General features: G+C 38.1%; 2 protein-coding genes across 4 annotated transcripts in view; both read left to right on the forward strand.

The window, feature by feature from the left end:
• LOC129441899 (interferon-induced protein 44-like) overlaps window positions 1-10,435 on the forward strand; it is a 118,240-nt gene extending 107,805 nt beyond the window's left edge. Inside the window, exons 6-8 of one of the 2 annotated variants that reach the window (XM_055201666.2) lie at window positions 6,513-6,684; window positions 7,758-7,858; window positions 7,966-10,435. In XM_055201666.2, coding sequence (XP_055057641.2) covers window positions 6,513-6,684; window positions 7,758-7,858; window positions 7,966-8,148 — 456 coding nt within the window. In that variant the 3' untranslated portion in view covers window positions 8,149-10,435. The remainder of the gene's footprint in view (window positions 1-6,512; window positions 6,685-7,757; window positions 7,859-7,965) is intronic. The other variant, XM_073873904.1, reaches the window with a different exon arrangement.
• A 244-nt stretch (window positions 10,436-10,679) lies between these two features.
• The window catches only part of LOC129441935 (interferon-induced protein 44-like), a 183,442-nt gene continuing 169,942 nt past the window's right edge, over window positions 10,680-24,179 (forward strand). The window contains exons 1-5 of one of the 2 annotated variants that reach the window (XM_073873891.1): window positions 10,680-10,819; window positions 16,562-17,054; window positions 17,176-17,227; window positions 17,344-17,539; window positions 17,618-17,770. In XM_073873891.1, the coding sequence (XP_073729992.1) occupies window positions 16,571-17,054; window positions 17,176-17,227; window positions 17,344-17,539; window positions 17,618-17,770 (885 nt within the window). In that variant the 5' untranslated portion in view covers window positions 10,680-10,819; window positions 16,562-16,570. The remainder of the gene's footprint in view (window positions 10,820-16,561; window positions 17,055-17,175; window positions 17,228-17,343; window positions 17,540-17,617; window positions 17,771-24,179) is intronic. The other variant, XM_073873883.1, reaches the window with a different exon arrangement.

Genomic DNA, 24,179 nt, shown 5'->3' on the forward strand with positions numbered 1-24,179 from the left:
GACATGTTCTAGGTTGATAGAAGCACTGGGGACCCAATTATAGCACTTAAACATGGAAAAAGTCAGATTTTCATGCATATGCCCCCTTTAAAGCTCACATAACACACGCTGTTTCTGCATTTCTGATGTTAATCTGGAGTACCTATAGAGTAGTATTACATCCCTTATATCTCCGAAGAGTCTTTAGTTTTATCAGATTTATTTATAAAAGAAAGATTAGCTTTACCGATTCTTTCCGGTAACATACGGAAAAATGAAGAAGGAGAAGTTACTACTGTGGGAGGAGCGAGTATGAATCATATGCACGGACCTATTTCCAACATAAGACAGAAGTCTTACCGCATGCAACTCATGACCCGGTTGGGACTTTTCAATGAAATCCGGCGCATCAAACACACATGCAAAACTCGGCTGCTACCCCGGATAATAAATTATATCCATTGTTTTCATAAGGCTGACTTTCTTCTCCTTATATTCAAAAACACACTTCTTCATTTATGCCATTGTTGAGTTTTGAAATTAAACAAAGCTGTCGCGTGATATGATGTTTGTATGTTCTATCTCCTGCTGGTTGACGGGTGGGCGGGGTTTTCCAGGGGAAGTGCCAATGAAAAGAAGTGATATGTATAGAAACCATTGAACCGTCAGCTGGACCCGTAATCGTAAAAAACTTTCAGAAACTTGTACGAACCCTGGCGAAGTGCATTTGGCACAGAAATACTCTGTAACATGACCAACTGCTTTTTTGACACTTTGCCTACATTTAGCACGAGGAAACAACTCTATAACTGTGTTAATAAGTCAGAATGCATGAAATACCATTAAACGACCCCTTTAAGTGCAAACATTATCCAGAGACAGTTTTACATGTCCATTTACAACCCTAGGATTTTTTCTTAAAATGAAATGGTCTATTATTACCTTATTTGAGAGGATCATGAATAATAATGTTGAGCTATGCTCTGATTGGCTGTTTCACAGAGCAGTTCAGTTAGAGAAGATACAGAATTTGAGGAATAATCAATTGTTTGGAGATTCTTAATAGATGTTTCTAAACTCCAAGTTTGTGTTTTTTTCCAAGTATGGACCTGCAAAACGTGACTGTGACGTCAATAGTAGAACTTCAGCCTAAACATTAGCATATAGCATTAACTAGCATATAGCATTAACTAGCATATAGCACTAACTCAACAGTCACGACTTTGTTTTCAGCGTTGGAACACCGTTGTACTTAATTTAATGTGCAATTTAGTGTTAGGGGTGTACATCTCAACTGTTATGTCACAGTCGGTGTAATGTTATGACAGATTTTTAAATGCAGCACTACATTAAACACTCCATATGCAACTGCACAGGTAACCAGAACTGACTAGCAAAATTTAAACAGCTTAATGATAATAGATCATGGGATATTATTTTACAGACTAGTAAGTATGGATTAATGATGTTTAAAATCTCTAGCCTGGTGGTCAGGACATGAATGGATCAAATCAGCAGATTTGCAAAGGTTTATTTATCTCCACATATATCATAAATAAAAATTAACAGAGTATCTTTGCAGTACACATTTCCTATGTGATTTCCATATTATAGACGAGAGTATTCAACGTCAATAAACGTCTCAAATGGCAATAAATATCATAACGACATTATTATTTCTTAAAACTTGGACAAAAATTAATTTCAAAGGAACTGTACTCTTACAGTTATTCAAAGATGCACAAATTATACCGCATATGATTTGAATATTAGACGAGAGTATTCATATAACAGCCATGAACGTCTTATATGACAATAAATATCCACACATAACTTATCATAAAGCATAATGAAATTAATAAACAGACAAGGAATCAGAATTGACATGTAAATTGTGTTATTATTACCGGAAAAACAGCAATATTACGGAAATAAACTCTGAGGTAAATGCGCCAAACACACTGTTAACCGCAAGTCTAAATAAGCAATAACAGTGGATAAAACATTATTATCTCTTAATACTTTATATGACAAAAATGGAAATATAATTTAAAGGAAATATTCTTACAGTTATTCAAAGATTGTAATGGTTTTGTTCTGTGTTTTTCTTGTTTTCTGTGTATTTTTGTATTTTGGACTTTTATTTTGACATCCTGTTCTGGCTTTTATTTTGATATACATCATGCCATGTCACAGTTCACACTTCCTGTCTGTCTGTATATAAGTCACATCCTGTTCACCTGCTCCTGGCTGATTATTACATCGCCAAATCCTGTCTGTTTATCCTGCCTGTATTCTGTTCTGTTTAATCTGCTATCTGTTACCTGGATCTGCCTGTGTTTTTGACTTCTGCCTGTGTTTTGGATTTAATGCCTGATTGCCGCCTGCCCTGATATTGTGCCTGTCTTTGGATTTTGATTTGGATTTACCTTTGGATTTGTTTGCTGGCCCTTTATGGGATTTTACAATAAACACCTTTTGCATATGGATTCCCCTTCTCTTTGCTTTCATTAAAGCACAGACGTTACAGAATAATCAGCCCTAACCCGGAATCCAGCGAAGGTCAGTAATCTCCCACCAGCACCATGAAACCTGTTTATGCACTACTTGCACTCCGTCAGAACCACCGGCCCATTGAGGAATATGTAAGTGACTTTTTGGATTTGTCAAATCAAGTACATTATGATGAGGAAACATTGAAACCGATTTTTTATAATGCTCTTGATGAGTGGTTGCGTCTGTGTATGCCTCATGATATGTCTGCCTGGTCCCTGGAGAGTTATATTGACTTTGCCCTGTTGTTGTGTGGCTCTCCCTTCACGGTGGGTGTTGCGGATAGCAAACCAGAGGCTATTCCCAACACGCCACGCCATGTCCTGCCTGTTATGCCCACACCTGTACCAGTTATGCCGGCTCTGTCCATGCCTGTTCCCAAAATGGCCGCCACCATGCTTGCTCCCAAAATGGCCGCCACCCTGCCTGTTCCCAAGAGGGCCACCATCCTGCCTGTCCCTAAAATGGCTGCCATCCTGCCTGTCCCTGCACCTGCACCTGTCTATGAGAAAGCTACCATCATTCCAGCACCTGAGCTTCAGAGAGCTATCATCACCACCACACCTGCACTCATGAGGGCTATTATTCACCCAGCACCTGCCATTAAGATGGCCGTCATGCCTGAATCGACCACCACAGAGGTATGTCTCAGTGACTGTATACTTTCTGAATTTGCCATGGCCCTGTGGTGCGTTTGGTCTGCCTTCTGCTCGTTTGTCCCCTGTGTTCCTCCAGGCTGTGAATCTGAACCACCGGATTCCTCTGCCTCGTCTGACCCTTCTGATTCATCTGACCCATCTGACTCATCTGATCTGCTCGACTCATCTGATCTGCTCGACTCATCTGATCTGCCCGACTCTTCTGATCTGCCCGACTCTTCTGATCTGCCCGACTCTTCTGTTTCGCCTGTCCTGCCTGATTCGTCTGACCCACCTGATTCACCTGTCCTGTCTGAATCATCTTCTTCTTCTTCTCTTATTTAATGGCGGACTGCAAACAACGTTTAGGTGCATGCCGCCACCTACTGTACTGGAGTGTGTATATCATTTCATTTTAGATCCTACTCCACAATCCTGAGTTTTTTAAAAAGATAAATAGTGCCTTCCTAATCATTCTAATTCCCTCTCCTTCGGATCCCAGTATCCCTACCAGATTCCATTCCCGTCCTACCTCCTGAACCTTATCTTTAAAAATCTGTCTTTCCACCTCATTCAATGTACAATACAATAATACATGTTCAACATTTTCTTTAACCCCACAATTTTCACAGTTCTCACTATTCCTTTTCCCCATTAAAAATAATGTACCATTCAATAATGTGTGATCCACTCTTAATCGTGTTATTACTATTTCCTCACGCCTAGTCGTTTCCATGTGATTCTTTATACTGATACTTTTTTGTATTTTGTAATATCTTCTACCTTTCCTGTCTTCCTCCCACCATTTCTGCCATATTTCAAGGCCTTTCTTCTTAACCACAGCTTTACCTTCACCTTTTCCTAATGGAATTGTTAAGTCTGAATCATCTAATTCATCTGACTCGCCTGATTCATCTGACTCGCTCGCTTCATCTGATTCGTCTGTCCTGCCTGATTCACCTGTCCCACCTGATTCACATGATTCGTCTGGCTCAACTGGCTCGTCTGATTCACCTGGCTCAACTGACTATTCTGATTCATCTGGTCCACCATCTGGAACATCGCCACCCTGGGCTGTGGAAGCTTTCCCAAGTTTTTTTTTGGGGGGGGTAGTACCCGGACACAGGAAGAAGGCAGAGGACACCGAGGCGGAGACCGAAGTAGACTCTGATCCCTCCTCTCCTTGTGTTACAGGTCTATCCCTACCTCATGACCTAGCTTCATGTTTACCCCTTGACCCAGGTCCAAGCCTGCCCCATGACCCAGGTCCAAGCCTGCCCCATGACCCAGGTCCAAGCCTGCCCCATGACCCAGGTCCAAGCCTGCCCCATGACCCAGGTCCAAGCCTGCCCCATGACCCAGGTCCAAGCCTGCCCCATGACCCAGGTCCAAGCCTGCCCCATGACCCAGGTCCAAGCCTGCCCCATGACCCAGGTCCAAGCCTGCCCCATGACCCAGGTCCAAGCCTGCCCCATGACCCGGGCCCGCATCTGCCCCATGACCCGGGCCCGCATCTGCCCCATGACCCGGGCCCGCATCTGCCCCATGACCCGGGCCCGCATCTGCCCCATGACCCGGGCCCGCATCTGCCTCATGATCCGGGACCATGCTGGCCCCACGACCCTGGACCATCCTGGCCTCATGACCCAGGACCTCCCCTGATCTGCCCTGCCTTTGCCAAGAGGTCCTGGCCCGCCCGCCCACCCTCTATTGGACTTAATGATTTGTTTGTTGGGCTCCGGGAGTCGCCCTTTAGAGGGGGGGTTCTGTAATGGTTTTGTTCTGTGTTTTTCTTGTATTCTGTGTATTTTTGTATTTTGGACTTTTATTTTGACATCCTGTTCTGGCTTTTATTTTGATATACATCATGCCATGTCACAGTTCACACTTCCTGTCTGTCTGTATATAAGTCACATCCTGTTCACCTGCTCCTGGCTGATTATTACATCGCCAAATCCTGTCTGTTTATCCTGCCTGTATTCTGTTCTGTTTAATCTGTTTATCTGTTACCTGGATCTGCCTGTGTTTTTGACTTCTGCCTGTGTTTTGGATTTAATGCCTGATTGCCGCCTGCCCTGATATTGTGTCTGTCTTTGGATTTTGATTTGGATTTACCTTTGGATTTGTTTGCTGGCCCTTATTGGGATTTTACAATAAACACCTTTTGCATATGGATTCCCCTTCTCTTCGCTTTCATTAAAGCACCCGTTACAAAGATGCACAAATTATTCCATATATTATTTCCTGTTTAAGAGCACGTTCGTCTCTGGCCTCGCTCTGTTATAATAGCTGCTTGACAGGTGCGCATCCTCGTCTTTCAAACAAGTATCATTATAACCTTTATAACAATAATGTAAACTTTATAGTTACTTCCACTGTGTTTGTCTGATATGAAAAACACACGTCAGCAAATTATTATTATTTAAAAATAATATTTATTTATTATTTGAAAATTATTATCTTATTTGAATAGATTTTTATTGCTGCTTCCACAGATATCAGTGTGTATTTTACAAACTAAATGTATTGTTTTACCAGTGCTTATGTGTATTTAAATGTCTGAAATCTAAAATAAACATTATGAGGTTAAAAACACTGCATAGTGTTGATATATGACAGCGTTGATCTCGGCCGTCTGGCTCAGTGAACCAATGCCAAAGACGCAACAGTTTGAATCTGGCAGTAATGTCACGTCACTGAACATTTTAAATCCCATATGGGGATAAGGTTAAATTATTATTTAACTCAAAAGGTTGAAATTTTATTTGTAACCATGAATACAATAATGAAACAGAGGGGGCACAAATCAGATCTGAGGGGTCAATGCCCCCTTTTGACCTCTTGTGGCGTCGGGCCTCATGAGAAAACAATTGCGTTTGAGGCCACAATATGTCATTACCATGTAGAGAGTTTGTATTATTAAAAACATATAACAGGGCAGTAACCCCACATGGTTACTGCCCTGTTATATGTTTTTAATGTTATAGCCATATTTAAATAAAGGCTTTTTACTTTTTGATATATGAAGAGTGCCTTGGATTACCCTTTTTTCACGTTTTGTATACCCTACACCACAGAGCACCTAACTAATTTTTCCCAAACAATTTTTTCAGCTATTTTTTGAGCACTTTGGATTTTTTCTGATTTCAGTTTGTATTATTAATTTATACCTAATACATTATACATTCTATGGCACCTTTAAAACATAAAGCCAAAAATTGGTACAGTTACAGTATGTAGTATAAACTGTTTTTTATTGTTTATTGACCTTTGCTAAAATAATTCTTTGTTATTCAAAAAATTAATTACAATAAATGAATGAATATTATTATGCCTTCATAGTTTAATCCATCAGTGCCTCTGCAAGACGATTCCCCCCATTTCCACAAAAATCCCAGCCTCAAGGATGCGATTCACTGCGTTGTATATGTGATAGACACCTGCAAAGTTAAAATCCTGTCGAAAAAAATGATAGAGAAGTTTGTGGCACTTCGCAAAAAAGCCAACCACCTGGGTAAGTAACAAATTCATTATGTAAGTAATAATTGACTCCGGTCCATTGAATTATTTAAAAATGATGCACATTATGTTGTAATGCCGTCACACCCCAATGCATAAGGCCGTTACACCTTGAGTGTGCATTATTTTCAAATAATTCAATGGACCAGAGTCAATTATTCAGCTTATACCACGGTTACCACACCATAACACATGGTTTGGATGTTTTATTTTAAAGCTTTCATAACACACGCTGTTTCTGCATATCTGATGTTAATCTAGAGTACCTATAGAGTAGTATTACATCCTTCATATATCTGAAGATAGTCTTTAGTTTTATCAGATTTATAAAAGACAGATCAGATCTAACGATTCTATCAAATAACTTATGCAAATATTAATAGGGAGGACGTATTAGCTGTGGGAGGAGCGAGCACAAGCCAAGCAACACTTTATACAACACTGTTTAACTTATGATTTCCTACATGTTAAGGACATTTACTTTATATGCATTTACGTGCCTATTTCCAACATAACAAAGAAGTCTTACTTACCTCATGCAACTCTTGACCCGGTTGGGACTTTTTAAAGTTATCCAGCGGTACACAAACACACCATTGTTGAGTCTTGACAAAAAAACAAAGCTGTCGCCTGAAACGTCAGCTGGACCCATATTCGGGAAAAAAACTTTACAAAACTTATACGAACCCTTGCAAAGTGCATTCGGCATAGAAATACTCTGTAACACATCCAGCTGCTTTTTTGACACTTTGTCTATGTTTAGCATGAGGAAACCAACTCTTAAACAGTGTTAACACATCAGAATGCATGAAATTTGAACCCCCCTTTAAAACATTTGACAGGTTTTGTCCTTAAAATGCTTTTGTTAGTATGACTATGTTTGCAGTAATGGGAACAATGGGAACAAATTGGGCTATCAATATATGATTTTTTCTTCAGTATTTATATATAGTTTGTTTTATTTATATATTAGTGTCAGTGTTTATATTGTAGTCATTTTCTTCTCTTTAAAATTATGAGAGAAATCTTCCTTTAATTATTCCTTTAACATGACCAAGCATCTTCCAGGTATCCCACAGCTGGTGCTGTTGACAAAGGTGGACGAGGCTTGTCCCTTAGTTACAGCAGATCTGAAAAATGTCTACCAGAGTCACTACATCAGGAGAATGGTAGGGCTAAATGGTTGACTATGGGATTATACTATGCAGTATGATGCCTTTATAAAATACTGCATGGCATTCTTGTAATCTTGCTAATCAAAGTTTTCTTGTGACAGATGCAAGAGGTGTGTGGTAATATTGGAGTTTCTCTGACTGCTGTTGTCCCAGTGAAGAACTACAGCGAGGAGGTTGAGCTGGATCCTCATACAGACATCTTGCTATTGAATGCCTTAAATCATATTCTCAGAGCTGCTGAAGGATACTTTGATAATCAGGGTGAAGATGCAGTATCTGTATAGACAGCTTTAAGAAGACATTTAAGGAAAGAAAACACGTTTTAATAAATAAGTGGTTAATATTAAGTATTCCGCAATTATTTTCTCCTCTTACAGTATATCTAGCCAGATGGCCAATAAAGGTGCTACATGATGTCATAGAAAAAAACATTTGTGGAGCAAAAACTCCAGTGTTAAATTAACTCTCACAGAGTTGATTTCAACACTTTCAGAGTTTATATAGCTCCACACTTATCAGAGTTAAATGAACACTTTCAAGAGAGTTATTTTTAACACTAGGTCAGAGTTTCTTTGACTCAAATAAGTGTTAGTTAATTTTTTAACACTAAGCCAGAGTTTCTTTGACTCAAAAAAGTGTTAAAGGGGTCACATTATGAGATTTCCAACGTGTAAAATAACTCTTTGGTGTTCCCAGGGTGTAAAAGTGAAGTTTTAGCTCAAAATACCCCACATGTAATTTACCTGTTAAAATTACCACTTTGTAGGTGCAGGCAAAAGTGTGCCATCTTTAGCTGTGACCATTAAAATGCAAATGAGCTAATGAAATGGAAACACTGATCACAATGATGGTGACTTTAAATAAAACAGCCATCAAACTTTACAAGTTAGATGTAAAATGCAATTTTAGGTTTCAAACAGAGATGGTGATAGAGAAGATAAAGTTATAGAGGAGCATTAAAAAAAATAGTGTAAACAATTTAGTTTTACTTACAATTCAATCTGCAGGACACATGGAAATGGAAGACTGAAATGTGTGGGCGGAGTGTAATTACATCTCCAAGGAGTTAGTTTAACACCTGTTTAACACCTTAACTCTGTAGGTTAACTCCAACTCTGAACAACAATTTACTCTAAATATGTTAAATTTACTCTTTGGGTGTTGAATTCAACTCAGAAATGTTTAACACTGAAATTTTAACTCTCCAATTTTTGCTATGTGGTTTTGCAAAGAAACTTTCTGTTGAACAAAAGTTTCTTTGTAGTAAAAAATGTAAAAAAAACTTTAAAGGAACAGTATGTAAGAAATTTATATCAATTAATCATAATATGGCCCTGATATGTCACTAGACATTAAGAAATAATTTTCATTTCAAATACTTATCACTGACAACAGTGGTCTGGCCAGGATATTGTCATTTAAAAAGTGGAGTTGCAGCCCTCAACTGATGTTTATGTTGTCATGTTGTGTATTGGCCACCAGCTGTGTGATTGCAGTACCAGTTTTAGCCACAAGTTTTGTGATTGCATACTGTTCCTCTAAAAAGCAAAAAAAAAGTTCTCGAGAGATCCTTTGACTGAATGGTTCTTTGAAAAACCTGTGTTTTTATGGCATCGCAGTCAAAACATTTCTGGAGCACCTTTATTTTTAAAGGGATAGTTCGCCTTGAAATGAGGGTTCTGTCGTAGTTTTCTCATCCTCGTGTTGTTCTAGACCTGCATGAATTTCTTTTTTCCTGTATGAATTTATTTTTTCTGATAAACACAAAAGAATTTGAGAAGTCATGGTAAACACACAGCAGATAGTGACCATTGACTTCCATAGTAGGAATAAAAAAATATGATGGAATTTAATGGGTACCGTCAACTGTGTGCTTATACCATCATTTATCAAAATATTTTCTTCATCATTTATCACATGCAAAATATTTTTTTCCTACTATGGAATGGTCACTATCTGCTGTGTGTTTAACATCATTTCTCAAAATATCTTGTTTTGTGTTCATCAGAAAAAAGAAATTCATGCAGGTTTATAACAACATGGGGATGGGTAAGTGGTGACAGAATTTTCATTTTAAAGTGAACTATCCCTTTAAGAGTCTAACATATAGCCTACTAAATGCTTTCTTGCTGGTTAGATGCTACTATTGCTATAGTACCTTAATGTGTTCAGATATAATAGTCTAAATGTTAACAATGTTTGAGATTCAATCGCTTTGTTTACAAAGATTAATAAATGATGAAGTGCAATTTTTGGTTGTTTGAAATGTTATAGCTTTTATTATTTACAGCTTTCAAGATACATTTTAACAGAAGTTAAACATTAGAGAAAATTAACCATTCAGCAAATGTACAAACATGTGACTAAAACTGCCTTGTCTACATAGAAAGCATCCACACACACCTGACATGAGGACTGTGTTAAACTCTTGTTCAGACAGGCAGCATGCACCCAAACCCAATTTTAGTATGAAGAGCAAGCATGAATCTGTATGAATATGTTTTGTAATTTAATATTTTGTAAGTGTTAACATCAGGTTGGATTTGTGTCATTTATTCAGGAAACAACATTGTTATTTATTGGATTTTTATGACACTGCCACAGTTTTGTTCTACATAAAAATCCTACATAATGTAAAGAATATTGTGAAAATATAATCATTGATATCTATTATATTGATTGAGTAAGACCAAAGATTGAAATCAATCTAAGTAATGAAATACTCTGGTGATGTAAATCAAGACATAAAATACACACTGTAAAGTGTCAATTTAGACACTTAAGATGTTTTTCGGTCACACGTGTTGTTATAAAACAACGCTTCTCTTTTTTTTGACGTATTGTATAACGGTCCCTAGCATTTCTTTAGAAACGAAAGTAGCCTGGATGTGACGTTGCGCACGCGGGCACAGAGCGTGAAAGAAGAAAGGCAAACGAACTTAACACCCATCCAAGGTAAGCAACGTTATTTGTGATTTGATTTCTCTGTTTTGCATTCGCTATTCCAGTCAACATTAATATAATCTGGGCCTTATAATCAGGCGATATGGGTTCTACGTGGGCATGAGGTAAAAATGAACAACCTTTCACAATGTGTGTAATATCTAGGGCTGGATAGGTCACAGAGGAAGTTGCGATATGCAATGGACACATACTAAATCATCATACAACATTAAATAACTTTATTTCTGTAACAAGACATTAAAGTTCAACATTTATCCACTAAGTGGAGCCGTCGTCCTACATTGCTCTGCTAAAAGAAGATTTTCGGGTGGTGTCTACCGAGTTGACGTCGTCTTCTTTTGTGTTTACATAAAGGCAGTTGGCAAACCAGGTTTTGATAGGATATAGTGTGAATACATAGGATGGAAAGAAAAAAAAGAAGAAAAAACAAACTAATAAATAAAATTAATTGAATAAATCTCTTACATTATGTATATGACACTTTTATATCTCAAATGCTTAAATAAAAATGGGCAGTAGGCATACCCTTTTTCCTGAGCACCTGAAATAAATCTTTAATTGCTAGTAATAGGCTTTATGCCCCAGCTAGAAATAAAAAGTTCCTAGAACGTTCCCTGAAAGTTCCCGAATGCTCCCAAAAACACTCTGCGAACGTCAAAAGCGGCTAGTTTTTTTTGGGTTCTGGGAGCGTTTCTGTTGTCTGGGCGTTGGAGTGATGTTGCATTTTACCATTTTAAACGTTATGACAATGTCATGTTTTAATGTTCAAACAATGTTTAAAACAACAGCTGTTTATTATATTGACTTGTTTAATTGTTATGTAAATGAAACATTGCATTTTATTATTTTATAAAACATTATTTCTGAATGTTCAGTAAATATATTGCTGTAGAAAACTCAATTCACGTACTAGGTTTGGATGTTGATGTTTCGTTTTGAGTCGCCCTTGTTGTGATTCGTGTTTGTTTTGGTTGGTCTCTTGACACTTGACTTTTTGCCTGCTGGTTTTTTCCTGGTTGTGTTGACTTTGTGTTGATGCACCACATTTGTTGTGGGGGGTTGATGGTGTGGTTCTGTGGTTGTTGGTGCATGGTGGTGGGGATCATCACCTGGTTCATTTACTAATCAAAAGTTTATTTTCTGCCAATGGTGTATGTTGGATCCAGCTCTTTCGCAGCGGTTTGTCGTTGGGGAGTTTTGGAGACTTTGGACAAAAAATATCCGCTGTATAGTTGGGATGCCCAAACATCAAGAATCAGACTATGAATCTCAACCATGGTGACAATTAAAATTGTTAAAAAAATCCTTATTTATCCATGCCGCAGTGCATGCTGGGAGTCCTGAATGAGATTTGTAATTTGTTAATACCCAGCATGCATTGCAGCATGAAGTTTTTCATTTAATTGTCACCATGATTGAGATTCATAGTCTGATTCTTGATGTTTGTGCATCCCAGTTACACAGCGGCTATTTTTTGTCCAAAGTTTCTAAAACTCCTTAAAGGGGACATATTATGAAAATCTGACTTTTTCCATGTTTAACTGCTATAATTGTGTCCCCAGTGCTTCTATCAACCTAGAAAATGTTAAAAAGATCAACCCAATAACTTAGTTTTGGTAAACCATTTTCTGCAAGCATGTGAAAAAATAGGTCATTGTAATTTGGCCCTTATTGTGATGTCAGAATAAGGTAATACCGCCCCCTTTATCTGCACTATCCAACCACAGCACAACCATTTAGTATGGAGAGAAAGATAGAGATAAAATATTTCACAGCACAATTGAGTTTCAATTGCAACAAACCACCATCATTGTGATCAGTGGTTGCACTTCATCCGCTCATTTGCATTTTAAATGACACACCCAAAACGGCACACTTTTGCTCAGACCTATTTTAGACTTAGTTTACATCTTTAAAAAAATCTCATAATATGTCCCCTTTAATGACAAACTGCTGTGAAAGTGCTGGATCTCATTTACATTTTTGACAGAAAAAAGTTTTGATTAGTAAATGAATTAGGTGATGATCTTTACCATTATGTACCAACAACCACAGAACAACACCACCAACTTGGCATGTTCACAACAAATGCGGTGCACCAACACAAAGTCAACACAACCAGGAAAAAACCAGCAAGCAAAAAGTCAAGTGCCAAGAGACCAACCAAAACAAACACTAATCACAATAAGGGTGACTTAAAATGAAACAAACATCAACATCTAAACCTAATAAGTGAATTGAGTTTTCTACAGCAATATATTTACTACATACAGAAATAATGTTTTATAAAATAATAAAATGCAACCATTCTCCATCATTTACACAACAACGAAACAAGTCAATATAATAAACAGCTGTTGTTTTAAACATTGTTTGAACATTAAAACATGACATTGTCATAACGTTTAAAATGGTAAAATGTAACATTACTCTAACGTTCAGACAACAGAAACGTTCCTAGAACTCAAAGAAAACTAGCCGCTTTTAACGTTCGCAGAATGTTTTTGGGAACATTCGGGAACTTTCAGGGAACGTTCTTAGAACTTTTTATTTCTAGCTGGGTGCCCAGCTGCACTACTCTCTGAACTTCAGCCAGCTCCTTGTTTCCTGTCTGCCATTATTGGACAAACTGATTACTCCAGGTGTGTCTGATTATTGTTGTTGTGACTACTGAGGTCAGGCACACCTGGATTAATCAGTTTGTTTATGACTACTGAGGTCAGGCACACCTGGATTAATCAGTTGGTCCAATAATGGCAGACAGGAAACAACGAGCTGGCTGGGGTTCGGGAGGTGGTGCAGCTGGGCATAAACCCTATTGAACTCTAAGGGGCTGTCCACACAGAGACGCGTATCACTGTATACGTATAAATTTGTTATCGTATTGGCGTTTCATCCACACGGATCCGGCGTTTTGGGAGACTGAATCCGCTATTTTTTGAAACCGGGTCCTAAAGTGGATAAATCTGAAACCGACACCCTTGCGGTTTCGTCTGTACAGCCAATCCGTATATTTTGTGAAGCGAAAACATCATCACATCACGTGTCGGAAGCGTCACACGTAACAGCAACAACAATAACGGCGGACTACGTGATTGTGTTCGTGCTACAGAAGCTACTAAAGCCTACTAGCTTTATTACAGAAAAATCTATTGCTTCTACGCAATTGTGGTGACCAACAAGCGATAATGGACAACACCATACGTTGGTTATGCGCATGCTCAAAGTCTTCTTCTCCGTGTATAGTGTATATCTGTGGCAGAAGTACAGCGCCCCATACTGGTCCGGCATATATACTACACCGCTTTCAGTCGGTTTCAGTGGTTTCGTGTTTACGGATTATTTTTTTAGAGCAAGGAAAAAAAATTATCGGATAGGGAATGCACCGGCTTCGTGTGGACATAGCCTAAGGGTGGGTTGCACCAACAAGGATTAAATTAAGCAGAGTTTAGAGCTGATCTAGGGTTTGTTGACCTCAGTTTAATTTTAATTCGAGTTGTGTTGCACAACTTAAATTTAAACACAGATTAACAACTCTTAGATTAAAACTTTAAACCCTTCATCTGCGATTTATTTTGTCTGCCATGTTGAATTTTCCGGTGTAATTAAACAGCAACAATGTTGATGTTGTCATTCAAAAAGGAAATAAACAGTTTATGCAAGCAAAGGTAATTCAATTTTTGTATTATAAATCACCTACATACACCGGTAGGCTAATCTAAAGGTCTGATTCAAATAAAAATATTTGACAATCTTTTAAAACAATCAACAGATCAGGAAATATTGTGACAGGAAATATCGGAGATATAGCTTAGATATTGTGATATAATGAACAAGATGTGTCGACGCATTTGTCATGAAGCGCCACCGTGTGTCCGTTCATTCTGTCCTGTCGTAAATCTCTTTTTTTGGACTACAACAAACACACAGATTGTAGGCAACAGTTTACTTTCTGAGATTGGTGATGTAGACAAGACTGACATTATCATAATTCATCCCATTTCGGACTCATAGCCTGTAAATTAACTCCTGTTAGCATTTTATTGTTGCGTGAATATTTTAAACATGGTAAGGAGCGTCACATTTCCGGCTGACGTCAGAGGTATTCAGGCCAATCACAACGTACAGATTAACTGGCCAATCAGGGACACAGAGTTTTAGATCTATGCATTTTGTACAAAATCAATGCGTTTGAGGAAAGCATTATATTTGGAGCTACAAAAATGTACGGTATGTGGAAAATAATGTGTTTTTTAACCATAAACCACACAAACACATTGTATTATACCAAATACACAAAATAACATAGCTTTTAGCAATGAAATAGGTGCACTTTAACTCTTTACTCCTGATTCACAACCTAGGGAACTGATTGAGACACGCATAAAGTCTATAAAAACAGCGTTTGTGCAACTGAATGTGTGAGTGTGTGACCATCCGCCTTTGTTGGCAGCTTTTTCAGTCACAGATGAAGTCATTGTTTATTAACTTTACAGTAAGGTATGTATTTCACAAATTAATTAGCAACATACAATTAACAAAATGCTTGAATATCAACCCACTGATCTAATGTGTAATGTACAAGCACAATGTTTTCATATCAGTCCTGACTTCTAATGCGAACCCACAGTGTTCTGTATGGAATTTTGACTGTTATAAAACTTTAGCTGCTGTTTTCCATTTATGGATTTGGCAAACGCTTTTTTCCAAAGCGACTTATGCAGCGTTTACACCAATTGCGTTTCAGGCGTCAAAATCGCGTCTACCACGCCTAGTTGGCCGCTTGAACAGTTTGAATGCATTTGACGCACGTCAGAGGCAAAATCCGCTTCTTGTGGTAGGGGCAAGTACTATGCGGTTGTCTGTTTGCAGGATGGCTGATGTTGATTTTGCATTTATTGAGAGAGTTACCGATATTTAGTCACCTTACTATAGGGGTAAAATAAACGTCGTGGGTCGATAAACGTCACATGACTTAAAAGTGAAATCTTTATTTACAACTTACCAGATTGCCCAATGTGCTCACTGACACTCTTTCAAGCGAGGTCCTTTTTATTCCTGTCTCTATAGAAATAAGACTTAACATTGAAATCACTCGCGCTTCACGCCTCTACTGCAGCTGGTGTAAACGCAGCATTACAAGGTATACATTTTATTCCCTGGGTTCAAACCCATGACCTCTTGTGCTGCTAACGCAATGCTCTATCACTGAGCTATACAGGAGAACAACTAAATTGTCCAACTTAAACAAACACTGATCATCATAATATATAAATACAACAAAACATCAAGATCTTAACCTAGTAAGTGAATTGTGTTTTCTACAGCAGTATTTTACAGAACATTCAGGAAAAATGTTAAATAATATAATGTAATGTTTCTCTGTCATTTACATAACAAGCAAAACATTTTTTTATACAAAACGGGTGTTTTAAACATTGCAAGAACATAAAACATGACATTGTCATAAGGTTTGAAAATGATAGAATGTAACATTCCTCTAATATTCACACAGCCAAGAAATGTTTTTAAAACGTTAAAAAAACTGGACACTTTTTATGTTGGCATAACTTTTATGGGAACTTTAGGAACTTTCTAGGAATGTCCTTAGAACCTTCTTTCTGTTAGCTGGGGTACTACAGTAGAATTAGAAGTTAAATGTATCTTGCATGTTGACATCTTGATTATGGGTGGGGGGAAATGTATATGATGCACTTTTTTGCTTACTTTTAGGTCATCATCATGAGCACATCCATCACATCCAGGTTGTCCGATTGGCAGAAGAAGAAGCTGCGATCATTCCTGAACCATGCCAACCTCAGCCTGCTGTTTAAAGCCAGTGTTCATGGTTACAATGTTAATGCTTTCCACCAAAAGTGTAACAGACAGGGATCTACTGTTGTTGTTGCTTACAATAACTCTGGTTTTGTTTTTGGAGCTTACACTAGCAAAGATTATGGTCAGACAAATACTAATATTGCAGATGACAAAGCCTTTCTCTTCAGCTTTAATGGGAATAAAGTCAAAGCAGATCCAATGCGTGTGGTCAGTGGAAATCCTCAGTATGCTTTTACTGATTCAGGCCCAAACTTTGGCTCTTTAGTGTTTCTTTATAACAACACGGCCACAGTCTACAGTAATCCTGGTGGGCAATACCAGTTTGATCCACTGCTGATGCATGGGAATGATTTACAGCTGGTTGAGTTTGAGGTGTACAGGGTGGAGGGTGAGTATTATTTTGACAAAATTACATGATTTATTTAATCAGAAAAAGACTATAATGATGTCTTCTGTTATTATATGTGTGAATACTATAATTTCTGTGTTCTGGTCTGTGTTTTCACCAGACTGTGGGGCTCTCATGGAGAAACCATGGAGAAATGTCCAGTGGAACGCTGAGTGAGTCAAACTTAATATTTTCTTTAAAAACATTCAGAGTTACTTTACATTGTTGTTTTAGGTCCACATCATTTAACAGATTGCTTCAGTTTGATTTGATTCATAATGTTTATTAGGAGAAGGAAGGGACTCCTCAGCAACATTTCTGAGTGGAAGCCTTCTGTTAGCTCAGTGAAACAGGCTCGGATTTTAATGGTGGGCCCTGTTGGTGCCGGCAAATCAAGTTTCTTCAACTCCATCAACTCTGTATTTAAAGGTTATGTGAGCGGTCAGGCCAACACTGGCACTGCTGGCTCCAGTTTAACTACTCAGGTAAAGGTGCTTTGGATTAAAGTGTCTGCAATAATTTGCTGCAGGTTTAACAGTTAACAATAAATATTTGTGTCATAGTTTCGTACCTACAGCATAAAACCAACCAGCAGTGTAACTCGTATTCCATTCACACTGTGTGACACGATGGGTTTGGAAGAGGGATTGAACGCCGGGCTGGATCTAGATGATTTTTCTAATATTTTGAGAGGTCACGTTCAAGACAGGTATCAGGTGAGAACTTTTGAACTAGACACATCTAGTGTTTGTTTGAAGTCTGATATTAAGTGTGTTATCAGTTTGTCACACCACAGAAAAATTTTATATTAACAACCCAGCCAAATTTGAGAAAAAAAATCTTCGAAAAACATGCATGATTCTTGTCTCCTAATCGTTGAGGGCCAGTAACTTATTACTAGTAATAATATTACAAGGCTCTAGAGTTTGGGACCACATTTTTTAATGGAGCAGCTTGATGGAAAAAAGTCTCTGCAAGTCTCCCTGCAGTTCAACAGACACAGATTAGGCCCATGTCGTGGTCTAAACCAATCAGAGATAGTTAAGGGTGGACCCCTCCCTCTGATTGGCCGTGGTCCAGATATTCCTGTATGTCAGTAATGCGCGGGTCAATATAAAAACAACATGACCAACGTTTTCAACTACCCAGCACGCAACACAGACACAAAAATAAATAAATAAATAAAAATATATATATTGTACCGAACCTGCTTCCTGGCCTGCATTTTTAAAAGTAGTAATTGTTTAAAATAGTAAATTGGCATCTTTATTTCAAATGACCGGACCGGCCGTGACCTGAATATCATAAAAAATATTTGTGGATGACTCGTAACCTCAATGCGGGTTGAAAGTAAACTTGATGTACCGCAATGATGTTACATGCGCGCAATTTATAGGAGTTATCGGAGATACACTGAAAAAAAAGACATTTCACTGCATGGATTTAGTCTGTAGCTGTATCCAATCTAGCCAGGACCGCTGTTTTGATCCTAATCCTACCTCTAAATCCTAAACCTTTGCATGACTCTGCAACAGGGAACTGAAACGCTAAACATGAGCACGAACATGCACTAACTAGTAATGAGTATTACTTTTTTTTGAGTAATTAGCCCAACATTGTTGAGGGCGTGTCTCCTGTCAACCTGAAATGACGCCGACTCACGGGAAACCTGCCGTCTCTCTCAACTTTCAAATATAGGTGCTGGTCATATAATTAAAAATATCTTCAAAAAGTTGATTTATTTCACTAATTCCATTCAAAAAGTGAAACTTGTATAGTGTGTCCATTCATTATACGCAAAGACTGATATATTTCAAATGTTTTTTTTTTTAAATTTGATGATTATAACTGACAACTAAGGGCAATCCCAAATTCAGTATCTCAGAAAATTAGAATATTGTGAAAAGTTTCAATATAGACCCCTTGCACGTGACGTCACGCTCTACTCGCGCGAATTATGGACGCCATGATGGACGGCGGAAGTGTTATGTTGTAGACGGACGGCAAGCCGAACAAGTACGTGTTTGTGTTCGTTAGGGTCATTAAATGGTTATTTCGTGTTGCTATGATGCACCTACCATTACAGAAAAGTGGCATAAATACATTATTTTTACATGAATGTTATTGTTTTAATTTAATGCTGCAGTGACACCATAAATTTCATAGCTGCCAACTCTTTCGCATTCACCGTGAGACCCACGCAATTGACCCCATTCTCACGCCACACATCCATTTTCACGATGTAAGTAGCTAAACCAGTGCTCGCAGTACTGACACTTTTATATTTTAGCGTACCTTCACTGTCTTTTGCGTGCCACCTTCTCACGTTGCTGGTGCTTTGCTGCAAAGAGTCAAAGAGCATTTCACTTTATGTGGCGCTGCGCAGGAAGTTCGGCAGCGAGGACATCAGAGTACCGCGAGAGCAAGTCGAAATGTTACAAAAGGGTCCGCCTTTACCTTTGCTCTCGCGTTACTCTGATGTCATACGCCGATCAGTCAGCTCCGTACCAGTCGAACACACAAAGCGTCAAGGTCTGGATGAAAAGCAGAGACCTGCCCGGATTCCACGCACGCAGATACCCTCAGAAAACAGCAATTTTAATCAACCATCACTCGCGTGCCCAGCTAGAAATAAAAAGTTCTAAGAACGTTCCCTGAAAGTTCCCGAATGTTCCCAAAAACATTCTGCCAACGTTAAAAGCGGCTAGTTTTTTTTAAGTTCTAGGAACGTTTCTGTTGTCTGAACGTTAGAGTAATGTTACATTTTACCATTTTAAACGTTATGACAATGTCATGTTTTAATGTTCAAACAATGTTTAAAACAACAGCTGTTTATTATATTGACTTGTTTAATTGTTATGTAAATGATAGAGAAACATTACATTTTATTATTTTATAAAACATTATTTCTGAATGTTCAGTAAATATATTGCTGTAGAAAACTCAATTCACTTACTAGGTTTAGATGTTGATGTTTGTTTCATTTTAAGTCACCCTTATTGTGATTAGTGTTTGTTTTAGTTGGTCTCTTGACACTTGACTTTTTGCTTGCTAGTTTTTTCCTGGTTGTGTTAACTTTGTGTTAATGCACCACATTTGTTATGAACATGCCAAGTTAATAGTGTTATTCTGTGGTTGTTGGTACATAATGGTAAAGATCATCACCTTATTCATTTACTAATCAAAACTTTATTTTCTGTCAAAAATGTAAATGAGATCCAGCACTTTCACAGCATTTTGTCATTAAGGAGTTTTAGAAACTTTGGACAAAAAATATCTGCTGTATAACTGGGATGCACAAACATCAAGAATCAGACTATGAATCTCAATCATGGTGACAATTAAATGAAAAACTTCATGCTGCAATGCATGCTGGGTATTAACAAATTACAAACCTCATTCAGGACTCCCAGCATGCACTGCGGCATGGATAAATAAGGATTTTTTTAACAATTTTAATTGTCACCATGGTTGAGATTCACAGTCCGACTCCCGATGCCCGGGCATCCCAACTATACAGCGGATAGTCCCCGTCCAAAGTCTCCAAAACTCCCCAACGACAAACTGCTGTGAAAGAGCCGGATCCAATATACAATATTGGCAGAAAACAAACTCCTGACCAGCAAATGAACCAGGTGATGATCCCCACCACCACGCACCAACAACCACAGAAACACACTAACAACTTTTCATAACAAATGTGGTGCATCACCACAAAGCCAACACAACCAGGAAAAAACTAGTAGGCAAAAAGTCAAGTGTCAAGAGACCAACTAAAACAAACATGAATCACAATAAGGGTGACTTAAAATGAAACATCAACATCTAAACCTAGTAAGTGAATTGAGTTTTCAGAAATAATGTTTTATAAAATAATAAAATGCAATGTTTCTCTATCATTTACATAACAATTAAACAAGTCAATATAATAAACAGTTGTTGTTTTAAACATTGTGTGAACATTAAAACATGACATTGTCATAACGTTTAAAAATGGTAAAATGTAACATTACTCTAACGTTCAGACAACAGAAACATTCCTAGAACTTAAAAAAAACTAGCCGCTTTTGACGTTGGCGGAGTGTTTTTGGGAACATTCGGGAACTTTCGGGGAACGTTCTTGGAGCTTTTTATTTCTAGCTGGGTGTGCATGTTTGCAAGCAGTACAAGCCTGCGTGATGTTTGCAGTGACAGGTTTTAATAAAAGAGAAAAAAGTCAATTGATATTTGACATCTATAAACAATAATATATACGAAATATAATTATATGGTCTTGACATACACATTATCTGTTGCTTTAGTTTAATATTAAACTACTCATTTGGTTTATTTGATTGTGACAGTCCCTCTATCACCAATCACAAATCATCACTTTACGCTTCTCTTTCTCAGTGGATAAACTGAATCAAAGCTGCTGTTATCTGCAGTTATACATTTTACAGAGACCAGTAGCCTATTCATTAGATTTTAACTGAACTTTTTTGGCACTTTTATCAGAAGGAAAGCATAATAGAAGTGTATAAAATAATAGTAAAGACTCTAATCCCAGGCATTTAAACTCAGTAAAAGCTTTTATTTCAATTTAATTTCTAAAATATGATTCGATTTGTATTGTGAACCATTTTAACGCAGTCTTTCCCAAATATTTAACACAGAAATAGCTAAAATCCACACTATTATCAATTGGCAAATATAAAAAAATTATTACCACAAACCCCCACCCCCCCCAAAAAATCTCACTCCAAGCTGAACTCAGAAGTTGGCAGCTCTGCAGACTTTTAGATCAGCACCAGTGGATGGGGATATCCCGTTTACCACATAGTGGTACAAATCATGCGGGCTGAAGTCGGGCAGACTCGGCGTTTAATGGGGTCCGTGAAAATTGAAGGAGGAAGAAGGTAAGGGTCGGTATCCAGTCCCGCTATCTCTAACTTCTCTAAATAGCGCTTTTTGTGAGGACCTACCAAATGCCCTACCTCGACCGATAACGGCACAACAACTTCCATGTATTTTAGTGTAATATATATTTAAACTGTTTAAAACTAATCAAAAATCCTGCTCGTCTATTACTAATCAACCTAGTGCGTCAGTGATTTTGCCGTCCAGCATGTCGTCGTCACGTGGTCTAGGTCACGTGTTTACAAAGGGTCTATTGAAGACACCTGGTGCCACACTCTAATCAGCTAATTAAAGGAATAGTCTACTCATTTTCAATGTTGGAGTATGTTGTTGCCTTGGCTGGGGGTTGTTGATGCGTCCCTCTGTCGTCTGTGTGCGTGCACGTGGGCGCTGGAGCGCGCTGCGACGCTTCGATGGCATTTAGCTTGGCCCCATTCATTCAATGCTACCAATCAGAGATAAAGTTAGAAGTGACCAAACATATCGACGTTTTTCCTATTTGGGACGAGTAGTTGTACGAGCAGGTTTGGTGGTGCAGAATGGAGCGTAGCGCTTTTCTGGGCGGATTTAAGAGAGGAACTGTGTTTTATGGCGTGGTGGCACTTTTGGGAGTACTTCGACTCGCCTGAAAAGTCCGCTCCCCTTCTCCCTCTCATAATGGGAGAGGGAGGGTGTTACTGCGCCGAGTCGAAGTACTCCCAAAAGTGCTATTACGCCATACAATATAGTTCCTCTTTTAAATCCGCTTAGAAAAGCGCTAGGTTTTATTTTGTACCACCAAACTTGCTCGTATAACTACTCGTCTTAACCTGATAGCCTGCGCGAGGGCGTGGATGTACTGAAGAGCTATTTATTTACATAATTTAAATTACTGTTATTTTAAATGTACTTACATTAAACAACTATACATCATTAAAAAGTGTTTTGATTTAAGATTTAGTTTTTGACCTTTATTTTAATCTGAGAATCCTAGTAACAGTAATTTCTTCATTTTTGTCAGGCTTTATGAAAATAAAAAACGGTACATACCTTTAATTTGAAATATAACCCTCAACCGCACTCATTGATAAAAATACTCCTCCGTGATCGTCATGAAAGCACTCGATAAAACAACATCCATCGGGGCTTTTAATTCAAAGTATGCATATTTGGAGAAATATTACTTCAATTTTATATGTTTACTTCAAATTTCTGCAGGGGGGGTAATATTTCACCCATTTTTATTTCAAACATGGCGATATGAGCAAGCTGGAGTCTGCAGTCATTCACACTCAGTTTGTTTCATTCATACGTGAAGCCGGAGGGCGCTAAAGTCTGAAACTCTCAATATGAAAACTTTCATAAAGCAAGACGTCAGAGCTCAGCAGCAGCTGTCAGACGTGAACTTGAACAGTGACGTGCAACGAGCGATCGCTGTTTTTATAATAACATGCAAATAAAGATGTTTTGATGTTTTAAAACCATGGAGACAATAAACACGATTAAGATTATATATGGTTTGTCTGTATTTTTAACGCTATGTCTGGTATTTTCATAACAGTACTGTATATTATAATGCTATGCTAATCGAGCAAAGCTAACAGCATAAATAGCATAAAATTGTTTATTTTGTACCACCAAACTTGCTCATATAACTACTCGTCTTAAAAGGGAAAAAGTTGATGTGTTTGGTCACTTCTAACTTTATCTCTGATTGGTACCATTGAATGAATGGGGCTAAGCTAAATGCTATTGAAGTGTTGCAGCGCGCTCCAGCGCTTACGTGCACGCACACAGATGATAGAGGGATATATCAACAATTCTTAGTTAAGGTAATAACATATTTTGGTATTGAAAATGAGTAGACTATTCCTTTAACTCAAAACACCTGCAAAGGCATTTAAATGGTCTCTCAGTCTAGTTCTGTAGGCTACACAATCTTGGGGAAGACTGCTAACTTGACAGTTGTCCAAAAGACGACCATTGACACCTTGCACATGGAGGGCAAGAGACAGGACGCAAAAGAGGCTGGCAGTTCACAGAGCTCTGTGTCCAAGCACATTAATAAAGAGGCGATGGGAAGGAAAAGATGTGGTAGAAAAAAGTGTACAAGCAATATGAATAACCGTACCCTGGAGAGGATGGTGATACAAAACCATTTCAAAAATGTGTGGGTGATTCACAAAGAGTGGACTGCAGCAGGAGTCAGTGCTTCAAGAACCACTACGCACAAACTTATGACATGGG

This window comes from Misgurnus anguillicaudatus, chromosome 2 (genome assembly GCF_027580225.2).
Source record: "Misgurnus anguillicaudatus chromosome 2, ASM2758022v2, whole genome shotgun sequence".
Classification (NCBI taxonomy): Eukaryota; Metazoa; Chordata; class Actinopteri; order Cypriniformes; family Cobitidae; genus Misgurnus; species Misgurnus anguillicaudatus.